The sequence below is a fragment of the Mandrillus leucophaeus genome, unplaced genomic scaffold, assembly GCF_000951045.1.
Source record: "Mandrillus leucophaeus isolate KB7577 unplaced genomic scaffold, Mleu.le_1.0 Scaffold93, whole genome shotgun sequence".
In the NCBI taxonomy this organism is placed as follows: domain Eukaryota; kingdom Metazoa; phylum Chordata; class Mammalia; order Primates; family Cercopithecidae; genus Mandrillus; species Mandrillus leucophaeus.
Window position 1 is genome coordinate 4,082,251 of NW_012110141.1, and position 11,436 is coordinate 4,093,686.

At 37.1% G+C, this 11,436-nt stretch overlaps 1 protein-coding gene across 1 annotated transcript in view; it reads left to right on the plus strand.

Annotated features, from left to right (window-relative positions):
• SMC5 (structural maintenance of chromosomes 5) overlaps positions 1-11,436 on the plus strand; it is a 112,808-nt gene that overhangs the window by 53,433 nt on the left and 47,939 nt on the right. The window contains exon 11 of the mRNA XM_011970154.1: positions 4,251-4,364. Coding sequence (XP_011825544.1) covers positions 4,251-4,364 — 114 coding nt within the window. The remainder of the gene's footprint in view (positions 1-4,250; positions 4,365-11,436) is intronic.

Below are 11,436 nucleotides of genomic sequence, written 5' to 3' on the forward strand. Positions count from 1 at the left end.
CTTAAATTAGCAAAGTTAATATTCGTAACACTCTCTTATTCACGTGTTATTAGAATATTAGAATATTTTTGCTAGATCAAGAAGATAATTTCTATTTTAGATGCAGACATAAAATAGCAGACATTTGATTAGTCTGATGAGGATTGAAAGAAAGTGTAAGAAAAAATATTTTGACCCTTATGAAAGTTATAATGCAGGTGTAATTGTTAACATTTTTACTAAAATGCCAGTGTCAAAATAATACTTCAGAACTGTATTAGATTTGTCTCTTCTTGTCATTTGATTTTCTAATAGTAGCATATATCACCAAGTCAGATTACTAGCTGGCATATATTTCCATTTTAAATTACATTCAAATCTTTGAGATAAAGAGATATAGTCTGCTTTTTACCCTTTTCAAACTAACCTTTCACCTTTCCTGCCACCTTCCTACATTCATATCTTCCATGCAGTTTACTCACCTTTCTAGGTCTAGTTGAAATGCCACTACCATCATACACAAGTGAGCAATATGCAAACTTAAAATTTTAGTCGTATAAATGGTTATTTAGCAGTCTATTTCTAGGATTTATTTTTAACAATTCCAATCTAGAATTGGAGAAGTGTACAAAGATTTCCATATGAACTCCTCACAGTAGTGGTTATCATAGCAAAATGATAGAGCAAAAAAAGAAAATTTATGAAGATACTGATTAAATAAATGACTTTATATCCTTATAATGGAATACTATGCAGCCCTTAAAATGCTGCTGTAGGTCTCTTTTTACTAATATAAAAATAAATTTGTGACATGTTAGTAGATCATAAAATAGGTTATGGAATAGGATGTGTGGAAAAATTTTGTTTAAAAAATTATAAAGCAGAAAGCTGCCATCAACCACCAGATCATCACAGAGTGCTGCATCTCCTATATCTACCTATCTGTATCTTGCTACTTTGGTTGTGATGATATGACTGTGAAATTCTTTGGAGAACTTTGACAAATACTTTATTCACTGAACTCATGAAGAGAGGGAACATCCCAAGAAACTGGAACCTGCAGAGCCAACAAGGTGTCTAAATCTTCCTTAAGGGCCGGGCACAATGGCTCACGCCTGTAATCCAGCACTTTGGGAGGCCGAGGTGGGCGGATCACCTAAGGTCAGGAGTTCAAGACCAGCCTGGCTAACATGGTGAAACCTCATCTCTACTGAAAATATAAAAACAGGTCGGGCACGGTGGCTCACGCCTATAATCCCAGCACTTTGAGAGACTGAAGGGGCGGATCACGAGGTCAGAAGATCGAGACCATCCTGGCCAACATGGTGAAACCCCATCTCTACTAAAAATCCAAAAATTAGTAGGGCATGGTGGTGCATGCCTGTAATCCCAGCTACTCGGGAGACTGAGGCAGGAGAATCACTTGAACCAAGGAGTTGGAGGTTGCAGTGAGCTGAGATCACACCACTGCAATCCATGCTGGTGACAGCTAGACTCCGTCTCAAGAAAAAAAATATAAAAATTAGCTGGGCATGGTGGCATGTGCCTGTAGTCCCAGCTACTTGGGAGGCCGAGGCAGGAGAATAGCTTGAACCCAGGAGGCGGAGGTTGCAGTTACCCAAGATCGCGCCACTGCACACCAGCCTGGGTGAAGGGTGAGACTCCATCTTATAAAAATAAACAAACAAACAAATAAATAAGTCTTCCTTAAGGATATCAGGGAAACCTCCAAACTGTGAATGCAATAGACTGTGTATTACATTGGAAAAAAGTGTAAGTAAGTCACTACTGGAACCACACAAACTGGCCAGTGACCAAAATGACCCCTACTTATGTGACTTCCTTGAGTCTTCCTTAGCAGGTAAATTCCATCAAAGAATTGAATTGCCATGTAAACCAGTTTATATAAGCTGGGGGCCTTGGAATCTGATGTGGCAGAATATTTCTAATAAATATACCTTGGGGCCAGAAGCATTGGCTCATGCCTATAATTCCAGCATTTTGGGAGGCCGAGGCAGGAGGACCACTTGAGTCCAAGAGTTTGATACCAGCCTAGGCAACATAGTGAGACCCTGTGTCTACAAAAATAAAAATTAGCTGGGCGTGGTGGCATGCACCTATAGTCCTAGCAACTCAGGAGGCTGAGGTGAGAGGATTGCTTGAGCCTGGGAGGTCGAGGCTGCAATGAGCTGTGATCACACCACTGCACTCAGCCTGGGCAACACAGAGTGAGACCCTGTCTCAAAATAAAATAGAAAAAAACCAATATAATCTGGGAGAATGTGATCATGAGAGCTAAGTCCTAGGCTGACTTGTCTATAACTATTTTTTTTTTTTAAAAGATGACTTTCTGTGGTCATTTTGGGGTTACTTTTACCCTTTCTATAAGTTATTCTAAACACCCACATACATTTTCTTTTATTTGTGTCATTTCTTCCAATAAAGTAATTTAGTACCTCCCGCCCCCCGCCTGAAATTGTGGAACAATAGGCTCGTTGTTTATAGTGTTTATGCCTGGATGATGGTTTTCATGTGGTTTTAATTTTTGTGTGTATCTGTTTTCTCATTTTTCTATACTGATTGATATTGTATAACTTAAAATAGCACTATTGGCCAACATTTATGTGACAAGCACTGTACTATTATTTTAATTATGTTATCTCTTAATCCATATTTAGTTCTATGAGGTGTAAACTGTTTTACTATGTCCATCTTACAGATGAAAGTAATGAAAGTTTTTGAGATTTAGGTTAGTACTTGAGCAAGGTCAAGCATATAATTTGAAAGGACATCTGTCTGACCTCAGAGCACAAACTCAGCTAGTTTGCTTTGTAATAGATTATAGTACATAAATACCTCCCCTTTTATTATTTTTTCAAGAAAGCTGATTTCCATGTTTTGGAAAAAATCGATCTCTAAAATTCCATAGATAGTACTTTTTATATTTATATGCTTCTCTTAATGGGAGTTTTATCATGCTCTGCTTTTGACATACTTATTCATCTGCAATAAATAATAGATTATGTACTTCCAGAAGTAGCTTTTTCCCTAACCTATCTTAGTGTCTTCCATAGCATTGAGCCTCACGTGCAGAATTGTCTAATTCACATTTTTACTTTATTTTACCTTTTAGAGACAGTTTCCCTCTGTCGCCCAGGATGGAGTGCAGTGTCACCATCATACCTCACTGTAACCTCAAACTCCTGGGCTTATGCGATCTTCCCACCTCAGCCTCTCAGGTAGAGCCATCACACCTGGCTAATTTTTTTTTTTTTTAACTTTTTTTTTTAACTTTTTTAGAGACAGGGTCTCACTTTGTTTCCTGGGCTGGTCTCAAACTCTGGCTTCCAGTGTTAGTTATCCTCCTGTCTTGGCCTCCCAAAGTGTTGGGGTTATCAGTGCTACCACGCCTGATGTTTTTAAAATAGATCAATAGGTCAGGCACGGTGGCTCACGCCTGTAATTCCAGCACTTTGGGAGGCCAAGGCATGCCAATCACTTGAGGTCAGGAGTTTGAGACCAGCCTGGCCAACATGATTAAACCCTGTCTCTACTAAAAATACAAAAATTAGCTGGGCATGGTGACAGATGCCTGTAGTCCCAGCTACTCGGGAGGCTAAGGCACGGGAATTGCTTGAACCCGGGAGGGAGAGGTTTCAGTGAGCTGAGATCACGCCATTGCATTCCAGCCTTGGTGACAGAGAGACTCTGTCTCAAAAAAATTAAAAAATGAAGAAAAAAGTAAAATAGATCAATAAGATTATGTTACGGTAATATAAACTGCAAGTTTCTCTTGAGGGCAGTAGTAGTTACAAATAAATCATAGCAAGGTTTTTTTTTTTTTTTCCCATTAGTTTTATAAAGTTTAAAGTTCTTTGTGTTTTTGTACCTATCAGTTATTCCATCTATGAAGTTCTCTTGATTAACAAAATATGAAAAGTGTAGGGAAGGATAAGAAATGTTTACACTCAAGTCACAATCTAAGACTGTTTGAAATATTTTCAATGTGTTGACTAGAAAGGAACTAAAGTTATTTCTTAGATAGTATCAAAATCAATATGCACTGTTCAAATCTTGGCCTTTGTTTAACCATGTACTGTATTAATTGTTTCTGAGTAATGGATTAGATGTTTTAAAATAACTCTTTGATACCAACTTCTTTTTTTATCTTTTCTCAAGTATTACAATCTAATTAAATCCAATTTTAATATAAACATGTTTTAATAATCAGTTGGGTTTCATGAAATTCGACCTTTTGTTTGTTTGTTTAGATCAATATGAAAGATAATAAAAATGCCAAATATATTGAAAATCATATTCCATCAAATGACTTAAGAGCCTTTGTATTTGAAAGTCAAGAAGATATGGAGGTTTTCCTCAAAGAGGCAAGTACTAACCAACATAACACTTTGATTCACTTGACTCTTATCTTTCAGCACTGAAGTTTTACACTAGAGCAAAATGTGACAGCTAATTTTACCGCCAGTTCACTCTTATGCAAAATCAGTTTTGCTAATTTCTTTCCTATTTATGGCATTGTGGGTCAATTGATTTGCTTTATAAAAGGAAACCATCCCATAATATTCCATCTGTAACATTTTGAAATTATCATTTGAAATTAATGTGAAGAGTAATTCTATCATGTTTTAAGAAAACAAAACATAATGGACCTTTGGTCTTGGATATCCTTTTTGTGAAAATGTAATGAACTTAGTTTTACTTTGAAAGGAAAATCAGTACAATGTTGCTTATTAATATAAATAAAACTTCTTTAAAAAGAATGAGAACCCTGTATCTGTCTAGAGAAAGGCCACTGACCAAAAATCTAAGCCACTGAAAGACAGTAAGGCTTAGTAGTTAAGAATGTCTACTTTGTAGCTGGGCTACCAGGATTTGAATTCTGGGATTGCTTCTAATTCTGGGATTGGGCAAATTGCCTAAATGTTTTATGCCTCAGTTTTCTTGTCTATAAAATGAAGGGTAACATTATCTACTTCAAGAGATGGTTGTAAGGATTAAGTCAGTTAATAAATGTAAAGGTACTTATAGCAGTAGTTATTAACTCTTATCATTATTATAATGTTATATAATCCACATAACATGTAGTATAATATATTGTTAGCTATATATGACATTCTTATATATATATGGTTAGTTATATGTTGTCTGTAAGACTTCCTACTCCTTTTGCATGTCTTCTGTTTCTTTAAAAGGCTTATAAAGAAAAGTTAAGTTTAGATTTTTTTTGTATATCTTGTTTCAACAATTTTGTTAATTGGTCTAAGTGAGGAGAGGATTCTGAATCAGCCCAAGTGGTCCTGTGTTTCTCTGGTACACAAGTGCTTGGAAAGAGTCTTGACTTGCTTTGGCTTTTATCGTATTACCCTACTTCTGGTTTGGGAGTGGCAAGGTATGTGAACATAAAGGTGACTGGATAAAAAGGTTGGCTGTATAAAATTATAAAATAGACTCCAAAAAGTTAAAAATTTGTGTATGTTAGAGGTGTTTAAGCTTAACCAGTGATTTATCAATCTGATGAAAGAGCTCAGTGGAGAATTCAAGTTGCTTGGGTTGCATGTCTTTTAAGACATGATACATTGTAAAGTGCATGTAGTCAGGTGTAATTAAATGATCTCTATTTTGCAAATGGCCTGCTTAGCCTGTTACTTCTCCTTGTGTCAAAAACTCATTCTGCCTCTGCACTAAGGATTTAAACCATATGTTGATGATACAATATAGATTCCTGATCATTTGACCTGGATTCTTTTTTCTTGTATTGTAACACTTTTCCATAGCTGCTTATCAGATAGAATCAGAACTTTCTCCTATAATTTGTGTGTGCATTTTAAATTGTGAAATTTATTCTATATGACCTTCTCCTGTAATTGTATATACTATAGTACCATTTCTCATCCTTCAGTAAATTACAAATCATCTTCATGATTTTTGCCATTTCTACATACTGTTACCTGCAACGTAAATTTTGCCAAATCTGAGTACTATCTATAGTTTTATTTCTTGTTTTTCTTTCAGTCACCTCACTTTTTGTTACTCAGACAAAATCTTCTAAAAGGAAATACATTATTACAAAGTTAAAAACAAATAATAGGCCCGGTGTGTTGGCTTATGCCTCTAATCCCAGCACTTTAGGAGGCCAAGGCAGACAGATCACTTGAGGTCAGGAGTTCGAGACCAGCCTGGCCAATGTGTTGAAATCCCATCTCTGTTACAAATACAAAAATTAACCGGGTGGGGTGGTGTGCACTATTTTTTCCCTTTGTAATTGTTTGTGTGGAGATACTTTGAGATTGCAGATATTCTGTTCCTCATGAAATCCTACCTAGTAGGTTTAAGAGCCATTAGTGATTCTAGCGCTGTCATTCCTTCTGTGTTTATTAGTTAGCATTCTACCTATAAGAAAGAACTTTTTCTTCTCTTCCATTTATTTGTTTGTTGTATCAGTATAGATTCATAGAATTGTTTTACGTATTTTAATTCATTACTTTTTTTTTTTTTGAGACGGAGTTTTGCTCTTGTTGCCCAGGCTGGAGTGCAATGGCATGCTCTTGGCTCACTCCAACTTCTGCTTCCCAGGTTCAAGCAATTATCCTGCCTCAGCATCTCGAGTAGCTGGGATTACAGGTATCCACCACCATGCCCAGCTAGTTCTTTATATTTTTAGTGGAGACGGGGTTTCGCCATGTTGTCCAGGCTGGTCTTGAACTCCTGACCTCAAGTGATCCGCCTGCCTCAGCCTCCCAAAGTGCTGGAATTACAGATGTGAACCACCACACCCGGCCAATTCATTACTATTTTAATGCTCAAATTGCCCCATATTTGGCCAGTGAGACCATTTTCAGGTTGACTCCTGTGTCATTTTGATATGTTGCCATTGTATTTTGAGCATTTCTTTCGTTTTGCCATAGTAAGATGTTACAGGCGCATCTTGAATGTATCCTTTTGGGCCTTATAATCAGTCCTTTAACCAAAAATCCTATTTTCTTTCAGACACCGAGCTCTGGATACTAGGTGTTTTCATTGCTGCTGGTATCTCATTGCTTCTAAGTCCTAACATGCAAACCCTTATGTCTATATTTATTTCCATATTTATCTAGAGACTAGATACCATATGTGCACCATGAATTCACGCTACTGCTTACAGTTGCAGTCCAACTTTGGAGTACCTTCTAGTCTTTCTCCTTTGCATATTTGTAATTCTCTTCTGTATTAGTGAAAACATAGCTCCCCTTACCGTCAATATATTTAGTATTTTGTTCAAGCCTAGAATCCTCTGAAAATAGTTCAAGAATTGCTAATCTGTGCTACCATGAAATTACTGCATCCCACTATGCCTCTATTAATGTCTCTCAACATTTTTTCTTTTTCATTGTATAGGTTTTACACATCTCTTGTTAAATGTGTATTTCACTGTCTAATTTTAAAATACATTTTTTAACACTATCATAAATGGGTTTCTAAAATGCATTTTCTAATTGTACATTGCTAGTACGTAGACATATCGATTTTTTTAAACATTGACCTTATATCCTGTGACACTATTGAATTTACATTAAATTCTAGTACAGACATACAAGAGATATAACAGATTTATAAAGCAAATATTGTTGTAAAGCAAGTCATAACAAACTTTTTGGCTTCCCAGTATATATAAAAGTTATGTTTATACTGTTTATGTCTATTAAGTGTGAATAGCATTATGTCTATAAAATGTACATACTTTAAAAACACTTTCTTGCTAAAAAATATTAACAATCATCTGAGCCTTCAGTGAGTTTAATCTTGTTAGTAGTGGAGGATTTTGCTTCCATATTGATAGCTGCTGACTGATTAAGGTGGTGGTTGCTGAAGGTTGGAGTGGCAGTGGCATTTTCTTAAATAAGGTAACAATAAAGTTTACCACATTGATCAACTCTTCCTTTCACAAAAGATCTCTCTGTAGCATGCGATAGCAATTTTACCTATAGCAGAATTTCTTTTTCCTTTTTTTTTTTTTTTTTTTTTTTGAGACAGGGTCTTCCTCTGTCACGCAGACTAGAGTGGAATGACCTCCCAAAGTGCTGGAATTACAGGCATGAGCCACCGCGCCCAGCCTAGAATTTCTTTCAAAATTGGAGTTGATCCTTTCAAACCGTGCCTGTACTTTATCACCTAAATTTATGATATATTCTAAATCATTTGTTGTAATTTCAACAGTGTTCCCAGCATCTTCACCAGAAGTACTTTCCATCTCAAAAAACCATTTTCTTTGCTCATCCATAAGAAGCTACTCCTTCTCCATTCAAGTTTATCCTGAGATTGCAGCAATTCAGTTACATCTTTGGGCTTCACTTCTAATTCTAGTTCTCTTGCTATTTCCACCACATCTGCTGTTACTTCTTCCAAAGAAGTCTTGAACCTCTCAGAGTCATCCCTGAAGGCTGGAATCAGTTTCTTTCAAGCTTCTGTTAATGTTGATATCTTGAGACCTCCTCCTCCCATGAATCAAACATGTTCTTAATGGCATCTAGAATGATGAATTTTTTTTTTTTTTTTTTTTTGGAGACAGGGTCTTGCTCTGTTGCCCAGGCTGGAGTGCAGTGGCACAATCTTGGCTCACTGCACCTGCACCTCCACCTCCTGGGTACAAGCAATTCTGCCTTAGCTTCCTGAGTAGCTGGGATTACAGGTATGTGCCACCACGCCCAGCTGATTTTTGCATTTTTTAGTAGAGATGGGGTTTTGTCATGTTGGTCAGGCTGGTCTCAAACTCCTGACTTCAGGTGATCTGCCCACCTCAGCCTCCCAAAGTGCTGGGATTACAGGTGTGAGCCACCGCACCCGGCCGATGAATCTTTTTTAGAAGGCTTTTTGTTTACTTTGCCTAGATCCATCAGAGGAGTCATTATCTGTGGCAGCCATAAGTAGCCTTGTGAAATGTGTTTCTTAATAAGACTTGAAAGTCATAATTACTACTTGATCCATGGGCTGCAGATTGGATATTGTGTTAGCAGACATGAAAACAACATTAGTCTACATGTACATCTCCATCAGACCTCTTGGGTGACTAGGTACATTGTCAGTGATCAGTAATATTTGGACAGGCGTCTTTTTTTTCTGAGGAGTAGGTCTCAACAGTGGGCTTAAAATACTCAGTAAACCATGCTGTAAATAGATGTGCTGTCATCCAGGCTTTGTTGTTCAACTTATAGAGCACTGGGAGAGTAGATTTAGCATAATTCTAATGGGCCCTAGGATTTTTTGGAATGGTTAAATAAGCATTGGCTTCAACTTAAAAGTCAGTAGATGTATTCATCCCTAGCAAGAGTCAGCTTTCCTTTGAAGTTTTGAATCCAGTCATTGATTTCTTTTCTCTAGTTATAAAAGTCCTAGATTGCATTCCCTTCCAATGGAAGGCTGTTGGTTCTACATTGAAAATCTGTCATTTAGTGTAGCCACCTTCATCAGTGATCTTAGCTAGATCTTCTGGATAACTTGCTGCAGCTTCTACATCAGCATTTGCTGTTTCAGCTTACACTTTTATGTTATGGAAATGGCTTCTTCCCTTAAACGTCATGAACCAACCTCTGCTAGCTTCAAGCTTTTCTTCTCTCACCTTTTTCAGCCATCAAATAATTGAAAAGAGTTCAGGCTTGCTCTGGATTAGGATTTGGCTTAAAGGGATGTTGTGACTGCTTTGATCATCTATTCAGACCACTAAAACTTTCTTCAGATCTGCAATAATGCAAGTTTGCTTTCTTTTTTGTGTGTACACTGGAGTAGCACTTCTAATTTCCTTCAAGAACTCTTCCTTTGCATTCACATCTTGGCTAGCTTTCAGCCTAGCTCAGCTTTTGTCATGCCTTCCTCAGTAAGCTTTATTTTTAGCTTTTGATTTAAAGTGAGAGACATGTGACTCTTCTTTTCCCTTGAACACTTAGAGGCCATTGTAGGGTTATTAATTGGTCTGATTTCAGTCAGGGAAATGTTGTGTGTCAAGGAATAGGGAGACCCAAGGAGAGGGAGAGGGACTGGAGAACAGATGGTCATTGGAACAGTCAGAACATACACAGCATTTATCAATTAAGTTCACTGTCTTACCTAGGTGTGGTATGTGGCATTCCAGTTACAATGGCAGTATCAAAGATCATAGATCACTATATAACACATACAACAATAATAAAAAAGTTGGGAGAATTACCAGAATATGACACAGAGAGACAACAAGATGAGCACATCCTATTGGAAAAATGGCACTATAGACTTTTTTTGACATAGGGTTGCTGCAAACCTTGAATGTGTTAAAAAAAAAAAATTGTTTTTAAACCAGTCAAATTTAGTAGTGGGGGGTTGTATACCAACTTTAATGACACTATGTTAATAACTTCTGATAACCCACTACCATTGGACCAGCCAAAAAAAAAAATGTTTTTTAACGCAATATCTTTGAAGGTCAGTAAAGCAAAGCACAATAAATGAGGTATGCCTATGGTTGCTTTGTAGAGTCCATAGGACTTTCTGTGTAGAAAGTCCTGTCTTTTGCACATAGGTCATTTTACTTTTTTTTCCCAATCTTTTATTTCTTTATTGTGCATTATTACATTTACTCATACCTCCAGGACAGTGTTGAGGAGAAATGATGTATTAGTCCATTTTCACACTGCTACAAAGAACTGCTTGTATTAGCCGGGCATGGTGGCGGACACCTGTAATCCCAGCTATGCAAGAGGCTGAGACAGGAGAATCACTTGAACCTGGGAGGCAGAGGTTGCAGCGAGCTGAGATTGTGCTACTGCAGTCCAGCCTGGGTGACAGAGTGAAGACACTATCTCAAAAAAAAAAAAAAAAAAAAAAAACAGGTACAGTGGCTCATGCCTGTAATCCTAGCACTTTGGGAGGCCAAGGCAGGAGGATGCCTCTGGGCGGAGTAACAGATTAGTTGAGTCATGAGTCTGGGCGGGATCAGTCTGAAAAACTTTTTAAAAAAAAAAAAAAAAAGAACAATCCTAGATGTTATCTATAGGAGCAACTGAGAAAGTCACAAATCTTGTGACCTCTGGCCTGATTACCCCTGCCTAGTAAGGGACTGTAGAAACTACACCTGTCTTGTGACCTCTCATCAGTCTTACAAAGGCAATTTCAATACTCAAACAGGGAGGCAATTAGTTATACAGCGGGACTATTATTATTCTTATTTCAAAATTAAACTATAAACTAAATTCCTCCCAAAGTAGCATGGCTTATGCTGAGGATGACCAAGGAAAGCTTGGAGGTTAGAAGCAAGATGGGCAGTCAATGGTCAGATTTCTCTTACTGTCATAATTTACCAAAGGCAGTTTCAGATGTACATCTATGGTATCATACTGTTAACATTTTATATGTCTTTGATGTATCTCTAATACGATAGTAAGAAAACATCTGTCAAAAGAATTGTTCACAAAATATTTGTTAAAAGCAAAA